At 55.5% G+C, this 19,178-nt stretch overlaps 2 protein-coding genes and 1 long non-coding RNA gene across 3 annotated transcripts in view; 1 reads left to right on the forward strand and 2 right to left on the reverse strand.

Moving 5' to 3' along the window:
* LOC141726290 (solute carrier family 12 member 6-like) overlaps nt 1-8,784 on the reverse strand; it is a 9,430-nt gene extending 646 nt beyond the window's left edge. The window contains exons 1-6 of the mRNA XM_074531038.1: nt 8,541-8,784; nt 6,217-6,503; nt 4,858-4,953; nt 1,917-2,063; nt 287-341; nt 12-173 (exon numbers count right to left, since the gene is read on the reverse strand). Of these exons, the coding sequence (XP_074387139.1) occupies nt 12-173; nt 287-341; nt 1,917-2,063; nt 4,858-4,953; nt 6,217-6,444 (688 nt within the window). The 5' untranslated portion in view covers nt 6,445-6,503; nt 8,541-8,784. The remainder of the gene's footprint in view (nt 1-11; nt 174-286; nt 342-1,916; nt 2,064-4,857; nt 4,954-6,216; nt 6,504-8,540) is intronic.
* Nucleotides 8,785-10,847: 2,063 nt separating this feature from the next.
* On the reverse strand, nt 10,848-13,214 carry LOC141726281 (uncharacterized). Its single transcript, XR_012577587.1, has 2 exons — nt 13,074-13,214; nt 10,848-11,142 (listed from the first exon to the last, which is right to left on the reverse strand). It is a non-coding gene; the product is annotated as an uncharacterized LOC141726281 (long non-coding RNA).
* The window catches only part of SMC1A (structural maintenance of chromosomes 1A), a gene marked incomplete at its 3' end in the record, with an annotated part of 47,365 nt that continues 39,091 nt past the window's right edge, over nt 10,905-19,178 (forward strand). The window contains 3 exon segments of the mRNA XM_074531010.1: nt 10,905-11,038; nt 13,063-13,251; nt 16,775-16,887. Coding sequence (XP_074387111.1) covers nt 10,930-11,038; nt 13,063-13,251; nt 16,775-16,887 — 411 coding nt within the window.

The following is a 19,178-nucleotide window of genomic DNA, read 5'->3' on the forward strand; positions in this document are numbered from 1 at the left end:
ACCCCGCCCACCCCAGTTAACCCCGCCCCGTGGCTCACTCACCAATAGGAGCTCGGCCCCGCCCAGCGCCGCGGCCGCGCACGTGAACGCCGCGCTCAGGAAGCCGCACACGCCCACGGCCCCCCCGGCCTCGGGGCCCAGCGCCCCCGACAGCAGCGACAGCGCCCCGCCCCCTGCGTGACGTCACGGGGCGGGGTCAGCGCGGACACGCCCATGGGCGGGGTAGGGCGGGGTGCGGGTCCCCAGCCCACAACCCCCCCCCCCCCCCCCCCCCCCGCTCACCCACCGGGGTCCAGCCCGTTGGTGGCCACGGCGCTCAGGGACACGGCGGTCAGCAGCATCTGCGGACGGACACACGGACACTGACCACTGACCAATCACTGACTGACCAATGAACAATGACCAATCAAACGAACCATGGACAATGACCAATGAACAATGACCAACTGACCAATGACCAGTAACCCCTCTCATGAACTGACAAATGACCAATGATCAACTGACCAGTGACCAATGAACAACGACCAACTGACCACTCACCAATGACCATTGACTAATGACAATTCTGACTGCTGACCAATGACCAACTCACCATTGACCAACTCACCAATGACCAACTCACCAATGACCAACTGACCCTGCTGACCACTGAGCCCTCTGACCAATGACCACTGACCCCACTGACCCCTCTGGCCACTGACCACTGCCTCTGACTCCTCGGACCTCTGACCTCACCCCCATGGAGTACCCAGAACATGACCCCTGACCTCAGGTGTGTCCCCATGTCCCCAGGTGTGTCCCCAGGTGACTCACGCAGGCCCCCAGGAGCACACCGATGGCCGCTGTCCCCAGGACAGATGTGACCCTGTTCCCCAGGTGTGTCCCAGGTGTGTCCCAGGTGTGTCCCAGGTGTGTCCCCAGGTGTGTCCCCATGTCCCCAGGTGACTCACACAGGCCCCCAGCAGCACACCCATGGCCACTGTCCCCAGGACAGATGTGACCCTGTTCCCCAGGTGTGTCCCAGGTGTCCCAGCTGTGTCCCCAGCTGTATCCCCAGGTGTGTCCCAGGTGTGTCCCCATGTCCCCAGGTGACTCACACAGGCCCCCAGCAGCACACCCATGGCCACTGTCCCCAGGACAGATGTGACCCTGTTCCCCAGGTGTGTCCCCAGGTGTGTCCCCATGTCCCCAGGTGTGTCCCCAGGTGTGTCCCCAGGTGTGTCCCAGGTGTCCCCAGGTGTCCCCAGGTGACTCACACAGGCCCCCAGCAGGACCCCGATGGCCGCTGTCCCCAGGACAGATGTGACCCTGTTCCCCAGGTGTCCCCCAGGTGTGTCCCAGGTGTGTCCCCAGGTGTGTCCCCAGGTGACTCACGCAGGCCCCCAGCAGGACCCCGATGGCCACTGTCCCCAGGACAGCTGTGACCCTGTTCCCCAGGTGTGTCCCCAGGTGTCCCCAGGTGTGTCCCCAGCTGTATCCCCAGGTGTGTCCCCATGTCCCAGGTGTCCCCAGGTGACTCACGCAGGCCCCCAGGAGCACACCGATGGCCGCTGTCCCCAGGATAGATGTGACCCTGTTCCCCAGGTGTATCCCCCAGGTGTGTCCCAGGTGTCCCCAGGTGTGTCCCCACTCCCCAGGTGTCCCCAGGTGACTCACGCAGGCCCCCAGCAGGACCCTGATGGCCGCTGTCCCCAGGACAGCTGTGACCCTATTCCCCAGGTGTCCCCAGGTGTATCCCCAGGTGTGTCCCCAGGTGTGTCCCCATGTCCCAGGTGTCCCCAGGTGTCCCCAGGTGACTCACGCAGGCCCCCAGCAGGACCCCGATGGTTGCTGTCCCCAGGACAGATGTGACCCTGTTCCCCAGGTGTGTCCCCAGGTGTGTCCCCAGGTGTGTCCCCATGTCCCAGGTGACTCACGCAGGCCCCCAGCAGGACCCCGATGGCCGCTGTCCCCAGGACGCCGCCGTGTCCCACGACCCAGGGCAGGCGCAGCAGCAGCACCAGCCCCAGCAGCGACTGCAGCGACGGCGCCACCACGCCCTGAAACGTGCCCAGGGCGCGGCGCTGGGGGGACAGAGGGGACACAGGGGTCAGCAGGGTCACCCAGGGGTCAGCAGGGTCACCCAGGCCACCATGTCCTGAAACGTGCCCAGGGCGCGGCGCTGGGGGACAGAGGGGACACAGGGGTCAGCAGGGTCACCCAGGGGTCAGCAGGGTCACCCAGGGGTCAGCGGGGTCACAGAGGGGTCAGCGGGGTCACACAGGGGTCAGCGGGGTCACCACACCCTGAAACGTGCCCAGGGCGCGGCGCTGGGGGACAGAGGGGACACAGGGGTCAGCAGGGTCACCCAGGGGTCAGCGGGGTCACACAGGGGTCAGCAGGGCCACCACGCCCCGAAACGTGCCCAGGGCGCGGCGCTGGGGGGACAGAGGGGATAGAGGGGTCGGCAGGGTCACCCAGGGGTCAGTGACAACCCAGGGGTCACCCAGGGCCACCATGCCCTGCAGCGTCCCCAGGGCGCGGCGCTGAGGACAGAGGGGACAGCAGGGTCACACAGGGGTCACCCAGATGTCCCCAGATGTCCTCCAGGTGTGTCCAAGCTGCCCCCAGGTGTGTCCCCAGGTACCCCACCTGTCCCAGGTGTGTCCCTCACTCACCTGTGCCGTCCCACAGTCGCTGTCCGGGCTCAGTGCACTGTACGGGGCTGTACAGGTGTGTCCCCAGGTACCCCACGTGTGTCACTCACCTGTCCCCAGGTGTGTCCCCCACTCACCTGTGCAGTGCCACAGTCACTGTCCGGGCTCAAGGTGCTGTACAGGGCTGTACAGGTACCCCAGGTGTCCCCAGGTGTGTCCCAGGTGAGTCCCCAGATACACCAGATACCCCAGGTGTGTCCCCAGGTGTGTCCCTCACCTGTACCAGGTGTGTCCCTCACTCACCTGTGCGGTGCCGCAGTCGCTGTCCGGGCTCAGGGCGCTGTACGGGGCTGTACAGGTACCCCAGGTGTGTCCCCAGGTGTGTTCCAGGTACCCCAGGTGTGTCACTCACCTATCCCAGGTGTGTCCCTCACTCACCTGTGCAGTGCCACAGTCGCTGTCCGGGCTCAGGGCGCTGTACGGGGCTGTACAGGTGTGTCCCCAGCTGTGTCCCCAGGTCTGCCCCAGGTGAGTCCCCAGATACACCAGATACCGCAGGTGTGTCCCACGTGTGTCCCAGGTGTGTCCCAGGTACCCCAGGTGTGTCACTCACCTGTCCCCAGGTGTGTCCCCAGGTACCCCAGGTGTGTCCCCAGGTGTGTCCCCAGGTACCCTAGGTGTGTCCCCAGGTCCAGGTGTGTCCCCAGGTGTGTCCCTCACCTGTCCCAGGTGTGTCCCCCACTCACCTGTGCAGTGCCGCAGTCGCTGTCCGGGCTCAGGGCGCTGTACAGGTGTGTCCCCAGGTACCCCAGGTGTGTCCCCAGCTGTCCCCAGGTACCCCAGGTGTGTCCCCAGGTGTGTCACTCACCTGTCCCAGGTGTGTCCCCCACTCACCTGTGCAGTGCCGCAGTCGCTGTCCGGGCTCAGGGCGCTGTACGGGGCTGTACAGGTACCCCAGGTGTGTCCCCAGGTACCTCAGGTGTGTCCCCAGATACCCCAGGTGTGCCCCCAGCTGTCCCCAGGTACCCCAGGTGTGTCCCTCACCTGTCCCAGGTGTGTCCCTCACTCACCTGTGCAGTGCCGCAGTCGCTGTCCGGGCTCAGGGCACTGTACGGAGCTGTACAGGTGTGTCCCCAGGTACCCCAGGTGTGTCACTCACCTGTCCCCAGGTGTGTCCCCCACTCACCTGTGCAGTGCCACAGTCGCTGTCCGGGCTCAAGGTGCTGTACGGGGCTATACAGGTGTGTTCCCAGGTACTCCAGGTGTCCCCAGGTGTGTCCCAGGTGAGTCCCCAGATACACCAGATACCCCAGGTGTGTCCCCAGGTGTGTCACTCACCTGTCCCAGGTGTGTCCCTGACTCACCTGTGCAGTCCCACAGTCGCTGTCCAGGATCAGGGCGCTGTACGGGGCCATACAGGTGTGTCCCCAGGTACCCCAGGTGTGTCCCCAGGTGTGTCCCAGGTACCCCAGGTGTGTCCCTCACCTGTCCCAGGTGTGTCCCTCACTCACCTGTGCAGTGCCACAGTCGCTGTCCGGGCTCAGGGCGCTGTACGGGGCTGTACAGGTGTGTCCCCAGGTACCCCAGGTGTGTCCCCAGGTGTGTCCCAGGTACCCCAGGTGTGTCCCTCACCTGTCCCAGGTGTGTCCCTCACCCACCTGTGCAGTCCCACAGTCGCTGTCCGGGCTCAGGGCGCTGTACAGGTACCCCAGGTGTGTCCCAGGTACCCCAGGTGTGTCCCCAGGTGTGTCCCTCACCTGTCCCAGGTGTGTCCCCAGGTGTGTCCCTCACTCACCTGTGTGGTGCCGCAGTCGCTGTCCGGGCTCAGGGCGCTGTACGGGGCTGTACAGGTGTGTCCCAGGTACCCCAGGTGTGTCCCAGGTACCCCAGGTGTGTCCCCAGGTGTGTCCCAGGTACCCCAGGTGTGTCCCTCACCTGTCCCAGGTGTGTCCCCCACTCACCTGTGCAGTGCCGCAGTCGCTGTCCGGGCTCAGGGCGCTGTACGGGGCTGTACAGGTACCCCAGGTGTGTCCCAGGTGTGTCCCTCACCTGTCCCAGGTGTGTCCCCCACTCACCTGTGCAGTCCCGCAGTCGCTGTCCGGGCTCAGGGCGCTGTACAGGTACCCCAGGTGTGTCCCCAGGTACCCCAGGTGTGTCCCCAGCTGTCCCCAGGTACCCCAGGTGTGTCACTCACCTGTCCCCAGGTGTGTCCCTCACTCACCTGTGCAGTCCCACAGTCGCTGTCCGGGCTCAGGGCGCTGTACGGGGCCATCCTGCGCAGCAGCGCCGGCACGCGGGGACGGGTGGCCAGCTCCTCCTGAGAGGGGGCGGGGTCAGGGGCGGGGCCACGGAGCTCAGGGGGTGGAGCTAAGGAGGGTGAGGCTCAGGGGGCGGGGCTAAAGAAGGAGTGGCCCAGCAGGTGGGACAAAGGAGGGAGGGGCTAAAAAGTGAGCAGGCTTATGGAGCATGGCTAAGGGTGGGGCTCAGGGGTGGGGCTAAGGAGGGTGGAGCTAAGGAGGGTGGGGCTCAGGGGGTGTGGCTAAAGAGGGAGGGGTCAAGGGGCGTGGCTAAGGATGGAGTGGCTCAGGGGGCATGGCTAAGAAGGGTGGGGTTCAGGTGTGGGGCTCAGTGGGCGGGGCTAAGTAGGGTGGGGCTCAGGGTGCCGGGCAGTGTCAGGGTAGGGCTGGGAGGGGCTAAAAGATGGGCAAGCTTAAGGGGCGGGGCTAAATAAGGTGGGGCTCAGGGGGCGTGGCTAAGAAGGGAAGGGCTCAGGGGGCAGGGATAAGGAGGATGGAGCTCAGGAACAGGGCAGGGGTGGGGCCAGGGGGCTCAAAGGTGGGCAGGCTTAGGGGACGGGGCTAAGGAGGGAGGGGCTTAGAGGCAGGGCCAAGGTGCTAAGTGGGCGTGGCTAATGAGAGCAAGGCTCAGGGGGCGTGGCTAAGAAGGGAGGGGCTTGGGGTGGGGCTAAGTAGGGAGGGGCTCAAACGTGGGCAGGCCGGGGGGTGGGGCTAAGGTGGGTGGGGCCCAGGGGTGGGACCACGGTGGGTGGGGCCGAGGGGTGGAGTTAAGGAGGGTGTGGCTCATGGGGCATGGCTAAGGATGGAGGTGATCAAGGGGCGGGGCTTATGAAGGGGTGGAGCTAAGGAGGGTGAGCCTCAAAGGTGGGCAGGCTTAGAGGGTGGGGCCAAAGAGGGTGGGGCTCAGGGGGAGGGGCTAAAGAGGGAAGGGCTCAGGGCTGGGTGGGTTGGGCACGGCTGAAAAGGGAGGGGCTAAAGAGGCAACGCAATATGGGGGCGGGGCCAATGATGGTGGATCTGAGGGGGCGTGGTCTTGCCGTGAATGGCAGCAGGTATTTCGGGAGGCACTGATGGTGGGCGGGGCCAGGGAGGGGTGTGGCTTCATGCAGAATATTAATGGTGGGACTAATTAGGGGTGGGGCTTGGGGTGGGCGGGGCCTATTCACAGTGCCAGAGTATTAATGAGGGGGTGGGGCTTTAGGGGGTGTGGCCTCACAACAGCAGTACATATGGAGTGGGCGGGGCTAATGAAGGGGTGGGGCATGCAGGGGGCGTGGCCTCACCTCAAACAGCGCCAGCGGCCGCTCCCCACCCACCCCGGCAAGGTTGGGAGGGGCGTGGCGAGCCCTGGCCCCGCCCCCTTGGCCCCGCCCACATTGGGTGGCCGTGGTCTCGGTGGGGGAGGGGCTGGAGTCGGACAGGGGGGGCCGGGAGCTGGAGGGGGAGGGGGGCTCGGGGCTGCTGTCCGAGGGCTCCGCCCCCCGCGGCGGCCACGCCCCCGGCACCGCCATGACGTCAGCGGGGAGATTATGACGTCAGAGGGGCGGCAGTGACGTCACCATCACAGCACCTGTGGGGGGAAATCCCCGGATTCAGAGGGAAAAGGGAAATTTTGCAAGGAAAATTCACATTTTTGAGGGGGTTTTGGGGAAAAATGAAGAATTTTTAAAGGAAAATCCATGATTTTAGAGACAAAATTCCCATTATTATTATAATATTGTTATAATAACGAGAGTACTATTATAACAATTATTATTGCTATTATTATTCCAACACTGGGTTTGGGGGGGAAATCCATTTTTTTTGAGGGAAAGAAACCATTTTAGAGGGAAATCAGCAATTTTGGAGGGAAAATTCACATTTAAAGAGGAAAAATCCACATTTAAAAAAATAAAAGTTTCAGTTTTGGAGAGGGGAAAAATATTCTAGACCAAAAAAATTAAAATTCAGAGGAAATATTCTCATTTTGTAGAGCAAAATCTACAAATTTTGAGGGAAAATGAGCATTTTTAGCTGAAATATGCACTTTTCGGAGGGGAAAACTGAAATTTTTAGAGAAAAAAATCAAAACCATCAAAGGAAAAATCCCTATTTTGTGGAAAATTATTATTTTTGCAATGAAAATGGCAATTTTTGGGCAAAATAGGAATTTTTGGCATGCCAAGAAGTGTTTGGGGAGGAAAGATTAATTTCATTAATTATTTCCAAATAGAGAGAAATTTTGGAGGAAAAATGGACATTTTAGGGGAGACATCAGAATTTTGGGGGGAAAAATTACATTTTTCCCTTAGAAAAGGTAATTTTGGGAAGGAAGATTAATTTTGGAGATGGCAATATTCATTATTTTTCAGGAATAAAACGAGGTTTGGGTGGAATCAGGATTTTCCAGGGCAAAAAAGGCATTTTTGGGAAAACAATTAGGGGTAAAGTTGTGTTGTTTTTAGGGAAATATTAAACAAATCAAAATTTATAAAATATAAAATTGCATATAGAATAAAATAAAGAGCAGAAATTAGTGAGGATGGAGGAACTCTGAGATGGAAAAACTCCAATTTATGGCAAAAACTGAGGAGATTCTGGGTTTAAATAGTCCCATTTTGGGGCAGAAATGTTTATTTTGGGACCAAATTCATCATTTTGGGGGTTTTAGAGGGAAAAAGGGCATTGGAGGGGCAAAAATTGAAAATTCTGGAGGGGGGCAATGAAGGCTGGGGAAAATACTCAGCTGGGTGGGGAAAATGGGGAATTTTCTTTGGAAAATAGGGAATTTGGGGAACAAAATTAGAAATTTTGACGGGAAATGGGGAATTTTAGGAAGTAAATTGGAAAATTTGAGGGGAAATGGGAAATTTTATGGGGAAATTGGGAATTTTAGGGGAAAATGGCCCCACTAAAAATCCCCATTTGGAGCCACCCCCCGTTTTTGGGGACCAAATTCCCAATTTTGGGGTTCAAAATCTCCTCATTTTGGAACAAACCCGTGATTTTTGAGGCAAAATTCCCCCTTCAGAGACCAAACCCCACCTTTTAAAACCAAATTCCCTTTTTTTGGTTAAACTCCCCCATTTTTGAGGCCATCCCTCCCTTATGGCCCAAATTCCCACTTTTAGGAGCCAAATCTCCCTTTTTAGAGATAACCACACCCTTTTTGGTGCCAAATTCCATATTTTTGGGCTAAATTCCCTATTTTTGGAGCCAAAATCCCCATATTTAGTATCAAACCCCTTTTTGGGATCCAAACTCCTTTTTTTTTAATTCAAATTTCCCCTTTTTTGGGACGAAACTCCCCCTGTGATCACAACCCTTCCACTTTCCGGACCATTTTTCCCGTTTTGGGGTTAAATTCCCTATTTTTTAGACCCAACCCGCACTTTTTGGAGCGACCCCACCCTTTTCGGGGACCCAAATTCACTTTTCCAGCTGCCAACATCACCCTTTTTGGGACCAAACTCTCCCTTTTTGGGGCCAAATCCTTCCCCTTTTCTGGCTCCATCTCCCCTCCACCCTCAGCCCCTCAGCCCGGCCCCATTTTGGGTTAAAATTCCCCAATTTTGGGTTAAAATTCCCCAATTTTAGGTTCTCCCCCCCCTTCCCATCCCGCCGGTACCTGAGGGGGGGCGCGGGGGTGGGGCCGTCGCGCGCTGCCCTGGCCACGCCCCCTCGCGCGCGCTGCCGCAGGGGGCGTGGCGACGCATGGGCGTGACCAATCGGGGGCGTGGTCTTGTCAAATGGGCGTGGCCTTAAGGCAGCTTTGGTGCGGTTGGGGGCGTGGTTATGTGGTCGAATGGGCGTGGTTTAGCGAAGGGGCGTGGCTCAGTGACTCCTCCCACCCGGTACCCCCAACCCCAAAGGTGAGACCCTCCGGATTTAAAGGAAAAGTCAAAAATATTAGAGGGAAAAATCCATCGTTTTAGTGGAAAACCAATGTTTTTGCAGGGAAAACAGGATTTTTTGGGGCAAAATCCATACTTTCAGTGGAAAATCAGTATTTTTGTAAGGAAAACGGGAATCTGGAGGGTGAGACCCTCCGGATTTAAAGCAGAAATCAAAAATATTAGAGGGAAAGTCCATAGTTTTAGTGGAAAACTGATATTTTTGCAGGGAAAATGAGAGTTTTGGGGCTGAGACCGTCTGGATTTATAAGAAGAATCAAAGATTCACAATCAAAAATTCCTCTTTTTAGTGGAAAATGGAACCCATGAGTGGAAAATGGGTAAAATGGAGCTTTTGAGGGGAAATTGAGGGGAAAATGGAGCCCGTGAGGGGAAAATGGGGGAAATGGAGCCCGTGAGGGGAAAATGGAGTCTGTGAGGGGAAAATGGGAGAAAATGGAGCCCATGAGGGGGAATTGGTGCCTTTGAGGGGAAAATGAAGAGAAATTGAGCCCTTGAGGGAAAACTGAGGGGAAAATGGGGGGCAACTGAGGGGAAAATGGAGCCCGTGAGGGGAAAATGGGGGGAAATGGAGCCCATGAGGGGAAAATGGGGGGAAATGGATCCCTTGGTGGCAAAATGGGAAAAAATGGAGCCCCTGAGTGGAAAATGGAGCCTGTGAGGGGAAACTGGGGAAATGGAGTCCTTGAGGGGAAAATGGGGGGAAATGGAGCCTGTGAGGGGAAAATTGAGCTCTTGAGGGGAAAATGGGGACGAAATGGAGCATTTGAGGGGAAAATGGGGGGAAATGGAGCCCATGAGGGGAAAATGGGGGGAAATGGAGGCCTTGGTGGCAAAATGGGGGAAATGGAGCCCCTGAGTGGAAAATGGAGCCCATGGGGGGAAAATGGAGTCTTTGTGGGGAAAACGGAGGAAAATGTAGCCTGTGAGGGAAATGGAGCCCTTGGTGGCAAAATGGGGGAAATGGAGCCCCTGAGTGGAAAATGGAGCCTGTGAGGGGAAACTGGGGAAATGGAGTCCTTGAGGGGAAAATGGGGGGAAATGGAGCCTGTGAGGGGAAAATTGAGCTCTTGAAGGGAAAATGGGGATGAAATGGAGCATTTGAGGGGAAATTGGGGAAAATGGAGCCCGTGAGGGGAAAAAGCTATCCACCCAGTGAGTTTTATCTTCTTCTTTTCTCTATTCAACATTGGACATCTGGCTAACCAAATACTAGCGGTTATATTGTATAAAAAGTGCTACATATCTGGTTATGTAGATGTGAAAATCATGATTCAGGTTATATAGGTATAAAAATGCAATTCGGGTTTTATGGATAGCAGATTTTTTAAATATGTGAGAAATTTTGATTTGGTTTATATTGATATTACGTTGTATAGGTATGGCAAGTTATACCGATTTCTTAAAGCATGGAGTATGTAAGTATCTTGTAATTTAAACGTAACCAATATAACTATCAATAGAAAGCAATAATAGGAAAAAATATATGCTTAAACCATGTGGGGGTTATCACGAATTATTATTTACTATTCCAAGTTATTTTATAGTATTGGCATCACAGAATCATTCTGACTGCAAAAAACCTCGAGCAGTAAATCTTGTCCCAACGTTTTTTGTCGCGATCACCGACAAACGCCATTTTTACCGAAAATTCCCCAATTTGCGGCGCCCTTTGCCCCCATGGCGTCCCCGGTTCCCATGGCGACGGGGCGGCCCATTTCACTCCTCCCCTGCCTCCAGACTTGGTACGTTCCATGCAAATGAACCCGCTGGCGCCACCAACCCCGCGTTCAAACCGACAAACCAATAGGAAGCGAGAAGGCGGGGTTACTGTGAAGATTGACAGCAACTATAGCCTATCGCAAGGCGAGGTGCCATAAAACCGCCACAGGAAACCGCCGGCCTATCAGAGGCGGTGAGGCGGGGTTAAGGTGAAGATTGACAGCTCTCTGAGCCAATCGCGAGGCGCAGCGCTCCGTCCCTCAGCGGCCACCTCAGCCGCCGCTTTCCCGCCCTCCGGCAGCGGCCCCGGCCCGAGCCCCCCTCAGAGCCCCGGGACCCCCTCAGAGCCCCGGGACCGTCCCGGGCCGCCCCGGCCCCACCATGGGCTTCCTGAAACTCATCGAGATCGAGAACTTCAAATCGTACAAAGGCCGCCAGATTATCGGGCCCTTCCGCCGCTTCACCGCCATCATCGGCCCCAATGGCTCCGGTGAGTCCCGGGGGGGCTCTCGGGGGTAGGGGAGGGGGTCCAAGGTCGCTCCCGTCATGGTCTGAGGGGTGACCCCGAGTTCTTTACACCGCTCCCGTCATGGTCTGTGGGTTACCCCGAGTTCTTTGCACTGCCCCGCTCCCGCTGCCTCCTCCCGCATTGCCCGGGGGGGTTCCCCGTAATAAAAAAGCCTTGGGGTCCCCAGTAATTCTCCACAGCCCTCCCTCGCCTCTCTCCCTGGGGTCCCCCCTCACCTCCCTCCTCTTCCTCTGGCGTCCCCCCTATTCTATGAGGTCCCTCCTAAGGTTCTGGGTCTCCCCCCCATTCCCTACAGTCTCCCCTTCACACTCTGGGGTTCCCCCTCAGCGCTTCTTGTCCATTCTCTGGACACCCCTCTCGCCTCTCCCCTCCTCCCTTGGGGTCCCCCCAAAATTCTCAGGGCTCCCCCCATTCCCTGGGGTCCCCCAATAATTCTCAGGGCTCCCTCCATTCCCTGGGGTCCCCCAATAATTCCCGAGGTTCCCCACATTCCTTGGGGTCCCCCCAATAATTCCCAGGGCTCCCTTCAAGTCCTCCATTCCCTGGGGTCCCCCAATAATTCCCGAGGTTCCCCACATTCCTTGGGGTCCCCCAATAATTCCCTGGGCTCTCCCCATCCCCTAAACACTCCCCCCCCATGTCCCCCCAATAATTCCCAGGGCTCCCTTCAAGTCCTCCATTCCCTGGGGTCCCCCAATAATTCCCGAGGTTCCCCACATTCCTTGGGGTCCCCCAATAATTCCCTGGGCTCTCCCCATCCCCTAAACACTCCCCCCCCCATGTCCCCCCAATAATTCCCAGGGCTCCCTTCAAGTCCTCCATTCCCTGAGGTCCCCCCTCAATTCCCAGGGCTCCCTCCATTCCCTGGGGTCCCCCCAGAATTCCCAGGGCTCCTTCCAAGCCCCTCATTCCCTGGGGTCCCCCCTCAATTCCCAGGGCTCTCTCCATTCCTTGGGGTCCCCCAATAATTCCCGAGGTTCCCCACATTCCTTGGGGTCCCCCAATAATTCCCTGGGCTGTCCCCATCCCCTAAACACTCCCCCCCCCCATGTCCCCCCAATAATTCCCAGGGCTGTCCCCATCCCCTAAACACTCCCCCCCCCCCCCATGTCCCCCCAATAATTCCCAGGGCTCCCTTCAAGTTCTCCATTCCCTGGGGTCCCCCAATAATTCCCAGGGCTCCTTCCAAGTCCCCCATTCCCTGTGGTCCCGCCTCAATTCCCACGGCTCCCTCCATTCCTTGGGGTCCCCCAATAATTCCCGAGGTTCCCCACATTCCTTGGGGTCCCCCAATAATTCCCTGGGCTCTCCCCATCCCCTAAACACTCCCCCCCCCCATGTCCCCCCAATAATTCCCAGGGCTCCTTCTAAGCCCCCCATTCCCTGAGATCCCCCCTTCAATTCCTTCAGTTCCTCCATTCCATGGGGTCCCCCAATAATTCCCTGGGCTCTCCCCATCCCCTAAACACCCCCCCCCCATGTCCCCCCAATAATTCCCAGGGCTCCCTTCAAGTCCTCCATTCCCTGGGGTCCCCCAATAATTCCCAGGGCTCCTTCTAAGCCCCCCATTCCCTGGGGTCCCCCCTCAATTCCTTCAGTTCCTCCATTCCATGGGGTCCCCCAATAATTCTCTGGGTTCCCCACATTCCATGGGGTCCCCCCTCAATTCCCAGGGCTCCCTCCATTCCCTGGGGTCCCCCCTCAATTCTTTCCATTCCCCCATTCCTTGGGGTCCGCTTTCTTTCCATGGGGTCCCCCCTCAATTCCTTCAATTCCCCACATTCCCTGGGTTCCCCCCTCAATTCTTTCCATTCCCCCATTCCCTGGGGTCCCCCAATAATTCCCTAGTCCCCCCCATTCCCTGGAGTCCCCTTTCTTTCCATGGGGTCCCCCCTCAATTCCTTCAATTCCCCCCATTCCCTGGGTTCCCCCCTCAATTCCCGAGGCTCCCACCCCCCCTAACGCCCCCCAAATCCCCCGCTCAGGTAAATCCAACCTGATGGACGCCATCAGTTTCGTGCTGGGGGAGAAGACGAGCAACCTGCGGGTGAAGACGCTGCGGGACCTGATCCACGGCGCCCCCGTGGGGAAACCCGCGGCCAGCCGCGCCTTCGTCAGCATGGTGTACTCGGAGGAGGGCGCCGAGGACCGCACCTTCGCCCGCGTCATCGTCGGTCAGGCCGGGGTTCGGGGGATCCCGGGGCTTGGGGGCGTTTTGGGGCGTTTTAGGGGAGTTTTGGGGTGTTTTGGGGCAGTTTTGGCCCTTTTTGGGGCTGGTTTAGGGGTGTTTTGGGGCTGGTTTAGGGTGGGTTTTGGGGCTGTTTGGGGGCGTTTTAGGGGTGTTATGGGGCTGGTTTAGGGGTGTTTTGGGGCACTTTATAGGGGTGTTTTGAGGGTGTTTTGGGGCCGGTTTAGGGGTGTTTTGGGTCTGGTTTAGGGGAGTTTTGGGGCTGGTTTGGGGGTGTTTTGGGGGTGTTTAGGGGCTGGTTTAGGGGTGTTTTGGGGCTGTTTCTGGGGGTTTTGGGGCTGTTTGGGGGCGTTTTAGGGGTGTTTTGGGGCTGGTTTAGGGGTGTTTTGGGGCGTTTTAGGGGGGTTTTGGGGCGGTTTAGGGGTGTTATGGGGCTGGTTTAGGGGGGTTTGGGGGCTGGTTTGCAGTGGGGTTTGGGGGCATTTCTGGGGTTTTGGGGCGTTTTAGGGGTGTTTTGGGGCGGTTTAGGGTGGGGTTTGGGGGCATTTCTGGAGTTTTAGGGTGGTGTAGGGGTGTTTTGGGGCTGTTTTGGGGCATTTTGGGGCTGGTTTAGGGGGGTTTTGGGGGTGTTTTGGGGCTGTTTCTGGGTGTTTTGGGGCTGGTTTAGGGGGGTTTTGGGGCAGGTTTAGGGGTGTATTGGGGCTGGTTTAGGGGTGTTTTGGGGCGTTTTGGGGCGGTTTAGGGGCTGGTTTAGGGATGTTTTGGGGCTGTTTGGGGGCGTTTTAGGGGTGTTTTGTGGCTGGTTTACAGTGGGGTTTGGGGGCATTTCTGGGGTTTTGGGGCTGGTTTAGGGGGGTTTTGGGGCGTTTTAGGGGTGTTTTGGGGCTGGTTTTGGGGCGGTTTAGGGTGGGGTTTGGGGGCATTTCTGGAGTTTTGGGGTGGTGTAGGGGTGTTTTGGGGCTGTTTTGGGGCATTTTGGGGCTGGTTTAGGGGTGTTTTGGGGCAGTTTAGGGGTGTTTTGGGGCTGGTTTAGGGGTGTTTTGGGGCTGGTTTAGGGGTGTTTTGGGGCTGGTTTTGGGGCGTTTTAGGGGATTTTGGGGCTGGTTTAGGGGTGTTTTGGGGCGATTTAGGGGTGTTTTGGGGCGGTTTAGGGGTGTTTTAGGGCGGTTTAGGGGTGTTTAGGGGCGTTTTGGGGGTGTTTTGGGGCGGTTTAGGGGTGTTTTAGGGCAGTTTAGGGCAGTTTAGGGGTGTTTTGGGGCGGTTTAGGGGTGTTTTGGGGCGGTTTAGGGGGGTTTTGGGGCTGGTTTACAGTGGGCTTTGGGGACATTTCTGGAGTTTTGGGGCTGGTTTAGGGTGGGCTTTGGGAGGAATTCCAGTGCATTGGGGGCAGTTTTGGCCCTTCTTGGGGCGTTTCTGGGGGTTTTGGGGCTGGTTTAGGGTGGGGTTTGGGGGCATTATTGGGAGTTGTGGGGCATTTTTGGGGTGGGTTTTGGGCATTTTTGGGCTCTCTCAGGGTATTTCTGGGGGTTTTGTGGCTGATTTGGGGGCATTTCCAAGGGTTTGTGGGACACATTTTGGGGTGCGTAGGGTTTGGGGTGGGTATTTAGGGTTTGGGGACACATTTTGGGGTGGTTTTGGACCCATTTTGGGGTGTTTAGGGTTTACAGGACACATTTTGGGGTGTTTGGGGGCACATTTTGGGGTATTTAGGACTTGTAGGACACATTTTGGGGTGCTTAGGATTTGGGAATCACATTTTGGGGTATTTACAGGACACATTTTGGGGTGTTCAGGGTTTGTGGGACACATTTTGGGGTGGTTTTGGACGCATTTTGGGGTGTTTAGGGTTTCCATGACACATTTTGGGGTGTTTAGGGACACATTTTGGGGTGCTTAGGATTTGGGGATCACATTTTGGGGTGTTTGTAGGACACATTTTGGGGTGTTTAGGGTTTGGGGGGGTGTTTAGGGTTTGGGGACACATTTGGGGGTGTTTAGGACTTGTAGGACAAATTTTGGGGTGTTTAGGGTTGGGGGACACATTTTGGGGTTTTGGGGACACATTTTGGGGTGTTTAGAGTTTACATGACACATTTTGGGGTGTTTAGGGACACATTTTGAGGGGTTTAGGATTTGAGGACACATTTTGAGGTGTTTGGGGGCACATTTTGGGGGTGTTTAGAGTTTACATGACACATTTTGGGGTGTTCAGGGTTTGTGGGACACATTTTGGGGTGTTTTTGGATACATTTTGGGGTGTTTAGGGTTTGGGGACACATATTGGGGTGTTTAAGATTTGTGGCCACATTTTGGGGTGTTTAGGGTTTTGGGGACACATTTTGGGCTTTTTGGGTTTTGGGGGGACACATTTTGGAGTATTTAGGACTTGTAGGACACATTTTGGGGTGCTTAGGATTTGGGGATCACATTTTGGGGTGGTTTTGGACACATTTTGGGGTGCTTAGGGTTTGGGGATCACATTTTGGGGTGTTTGGGGACACATTTTGGGGTGTTCAGGATTTGGGGATCACATTTTGGGGTGGTTTTGGACACATTTTGGGGTGCTTAGGGTTTGGGGATCACATTTTGGGGTGTTTGGGGACACATTTTGGGGGTGTTTAGGATTTGGGATCACATTTTGGGGTTTGTGGGCCACATTTTGGGGTTTTTGGGTTTTGGGGACACATTTTGAGGTGTTTAGGGTTTGGGGACACATTTTGGGGTGTTTTTGGATACATTTTGGGGTGTTTAGGGTTTGAGGGACACATTTTGGGGTGTTTAGGGTTTGGGATGGGTATTTAGGGTTTGGGGACCCATTTTGGGGTGGTTTTGGACACATTTTGGGGTGTTTAGGGTTTGGGGTGGGTATTTAGGGTTTGGGGACACATTTTGGGGAGTTTTTGGACACATTTTGGGGTGTTCAGGGTTTGGGGTGGGTATTTAGGATTTGAGGACACATTTTGGGGTGGTTTTGGACACATTTTGGGGTGTTCAGGGTTTTGGGGGGCACATTTTGGAGTGTTTAGGATTTGGGGATCACAATTTGGGGTGTTTACAGGACACATTTTGGGGTGCTCAGGGTTTGGGGGACACTTTTTGGGGTGGTTTTGGACACATTTTGGGGTGTTCAGGGTTTGGGGTGGGTATTTAGGGTTTGGGGACACATTTTGGGGTGGTTTTGGACACATTTTGGGGTATTTAGGACTTGTAGGACCCATTTTGGGGTGTTCAGGGTTTGGGGGACACATTTTGGGGAGTTTTTGGACACATTTTGGGGTGTTTAGGGGTGTTTGGGTTTTGGGGGACACATTTTGGGGTGTTTAGGGTTTGGGGTGGGTATTTAGGGTTTGGGGACACATTTTGGGGTGGTTTTGCACACATTTTGGGGTGTTCAGGGTTTGGGATGGGTATTTAGGGTTTGGGGACACATTTTGGGGTGGTTTTGGACCCATTTTGGGGTGTTGAGGGTTTTGGGGATCCCCCTGAGCCCCCAAACGCCCCCTCCCCAGGCAGCTCCTCCGAGTACAAGATCAACAACCGCGTGGTGCAGCTGAGCGAGTACAGCGAGGAGCTGGAGAAGCTGGGCATCCTCATCAAGGCCAGGAACTTCCTCGTCTTCCAGGTGGGGAGGGGGTTTAGGAGCCTCTCAGGGGGTTTAGGAGCCTTTTTGGGGTTTTTGGGGTTTTTTTTGGGGCAATTTTGGAGGTTTTGAGGGTGTTTTTGAGGGGGCTTTTTGTGGGTTCAGGGGGATTTTGGGGCTTTTTGGGGAGGTTTTTGTGCTCACAGGAGCTGGGGAGTTCCAGGATGGTTTTTGGGGGGATTTCCATCATTTTCCCACCCCAAAGGGATCCCCCAAGGATTTGAGGACCCCCTGAGGGGATTTAGGAACCCCCTGAGGGGATTTAGGAACCCTTGAGAGGATTTAGGAACCTTTGAGGGGATTTAGGAACCCCCTGAGGGGATTTAGGAACCCCCTGAGGGGATTTAGGAACCCCCTGAGGGGATTTAGGAACTCTTGAGGGGATTTAGGAACTCTTGAGGGGATTTAGGAACCCTTGAGGGGATTTAGGAACCCCCTGAGGGGATTTAGGAACTGTTGAGGGGATTTAGGAACCCCCTGAGGGGATTTAGGAACTCCCTGAGAGGATTTAGGAACCCCTGAGGGGATTTAGGAACTCCCTGAGGGGATTTAGGAACCCTCTGAGGGGATTTAGGAACCTTTGAGGGGATTTAGGAACCCCTGAGGGGATTTAGGAACTCTCCTGTCAGGATTTGGGGATTTGGGAACTCTCCTGTCAGGATTTGGGGATTTGGGAACTCTCCTGTCAGGATTTGGGGATTTGGGAACTCTCCTGTGAGGATTTGGGGATTTGGGAACTCTCCTGTCAGGATTTGGGGATTTAGGAACTCTCCTGTCAGGATTTGGGGATTTAGGAACTCTCCTGTGAGGATTTGGGGATTTGGGAACTCTCCTATGAGGATTTGGGAACTCTCCAGTCAGGATTTGGGGATTTAGGAACTCTCCTGTCAGGATTTGGGGATTTGGGAACTCTCCTGTCAGGATTTGGGGATTTAGGAACTCTCCTGTCAGGATTTGGGGATTTAGGAACTCTCCTGTCAGGATTTGGGGATTTAGGAACTCCCTGAGGGGATTTGGGAACTCTCCTGTCAGGATTTGGGGATTTGGGAACTCTCCTGTCAGGATTTGGGGATTTAGGAACTCTCCTGTGAGGATTTGGGGCTTTAGGAACTCTCCTGTCAGGATTTAGGAACTCTCCTGTGAGGATTTGGGGATTTAGGAACTCTCCTGTCAGGATTTAGGAACTCTCCTATGAGGATTTGGGGATTTGGGAACTCTCCTGTCAGGATTTGGGGATTTAGGAACTCTCCTGTCAGGATTTGGGGATTTAGGAACTCTCCTGTCAGGATTTAGGAACTCTCCTGTCAGGATTTGGGGATTTGGGAACTCTCCTGTGAGGATTTGGGGATTTGGGAACTCTCCTGTGAGGATTTGGGGATTTAGGAATTCTCCTGTCAGGATTTGGGGATTTAGGAACTCTCCTGTCAGGATTTGGGGATTTAGGAACTCTCCTGTCAGGATTTGGGGATTTAGGAACTCTCCTGTCAGGATTTGGGAACTCTCCTGTCAGGATTTGGGGATTTAGGAACTCTCCTGTCAGGATTTGGGGATTTAGGAACTCTCCTGTCAGGATTTGGGAACTCTCCTGTCAGGATTTGGGGATTTAGGAACTCTCCTGTCAGGATTTGGGGATTTGGGAACTCTCCTGTGAGGATTTGGGGATTTGGGAACTCTCCAGTCAGGATTTGGGGATTTAGGAACTCTCCTGTGAGGATTTGGGGATTTGGGAACTCTCCTGTCAGGATTTGGGGATTTAGGAACTCTCCTGTCAGGATTTGGGGATTTAGGAACTCTCCTGTCAGGATTTGGGGATTTGGGAACTCTCCTGTGAGGATTTGGGGATTTAGGAACTCTCCTGTCAGGATTTGGGAACTCTCCTGTCAGGATTTGGGGATTTGGGAACTCTCCTGTGAGGATTTGGGGATTTGGGAACTCTCCTGTCAGGATTTGGGGATTTGGGAACTCTCCTGTCGGGATTTGGGGATTTAGGAACTCTCCTGTCAGGATTTAGGAACTCTCCTGTCAGGATTTAGGAACTCTCCTGTCAGGATTTGGGGACAACCTGTGGGATTTAGGAGCTCTCTGACTCATTTTTTTCCATGACATCACCATGAAGAGCCCCAAGGGTCTGGCAGCTCTCTTTGAGGAGATCCCCAGGGATTTAGGAACCCCTGACCCTGCAGGGATTTAGGAACCTCTCTGACAGGATTTAGGGATCATTCTCAGGGATTTAGGAACATTTCTAATGGGATTTAAGTTCATTTTTTCAGGGA

The sequence above is a fragment of the Zonotrichia albicollis genome, chromosome 34, assembly GCF_047830755.1.
Source record: "Zonotrichia albicollis isolate bZonAlb1 chromosome 34, bZonAlb1.hap1, whole genome shotgun sequence".
In the NCBI taxonomy this organism is placed as follows: Eukaryota; Metazoa; Chordata; class Aves; order Passeriformes; family Passerellidae; genus Zonotrichia; species Zonotrichia albicollis.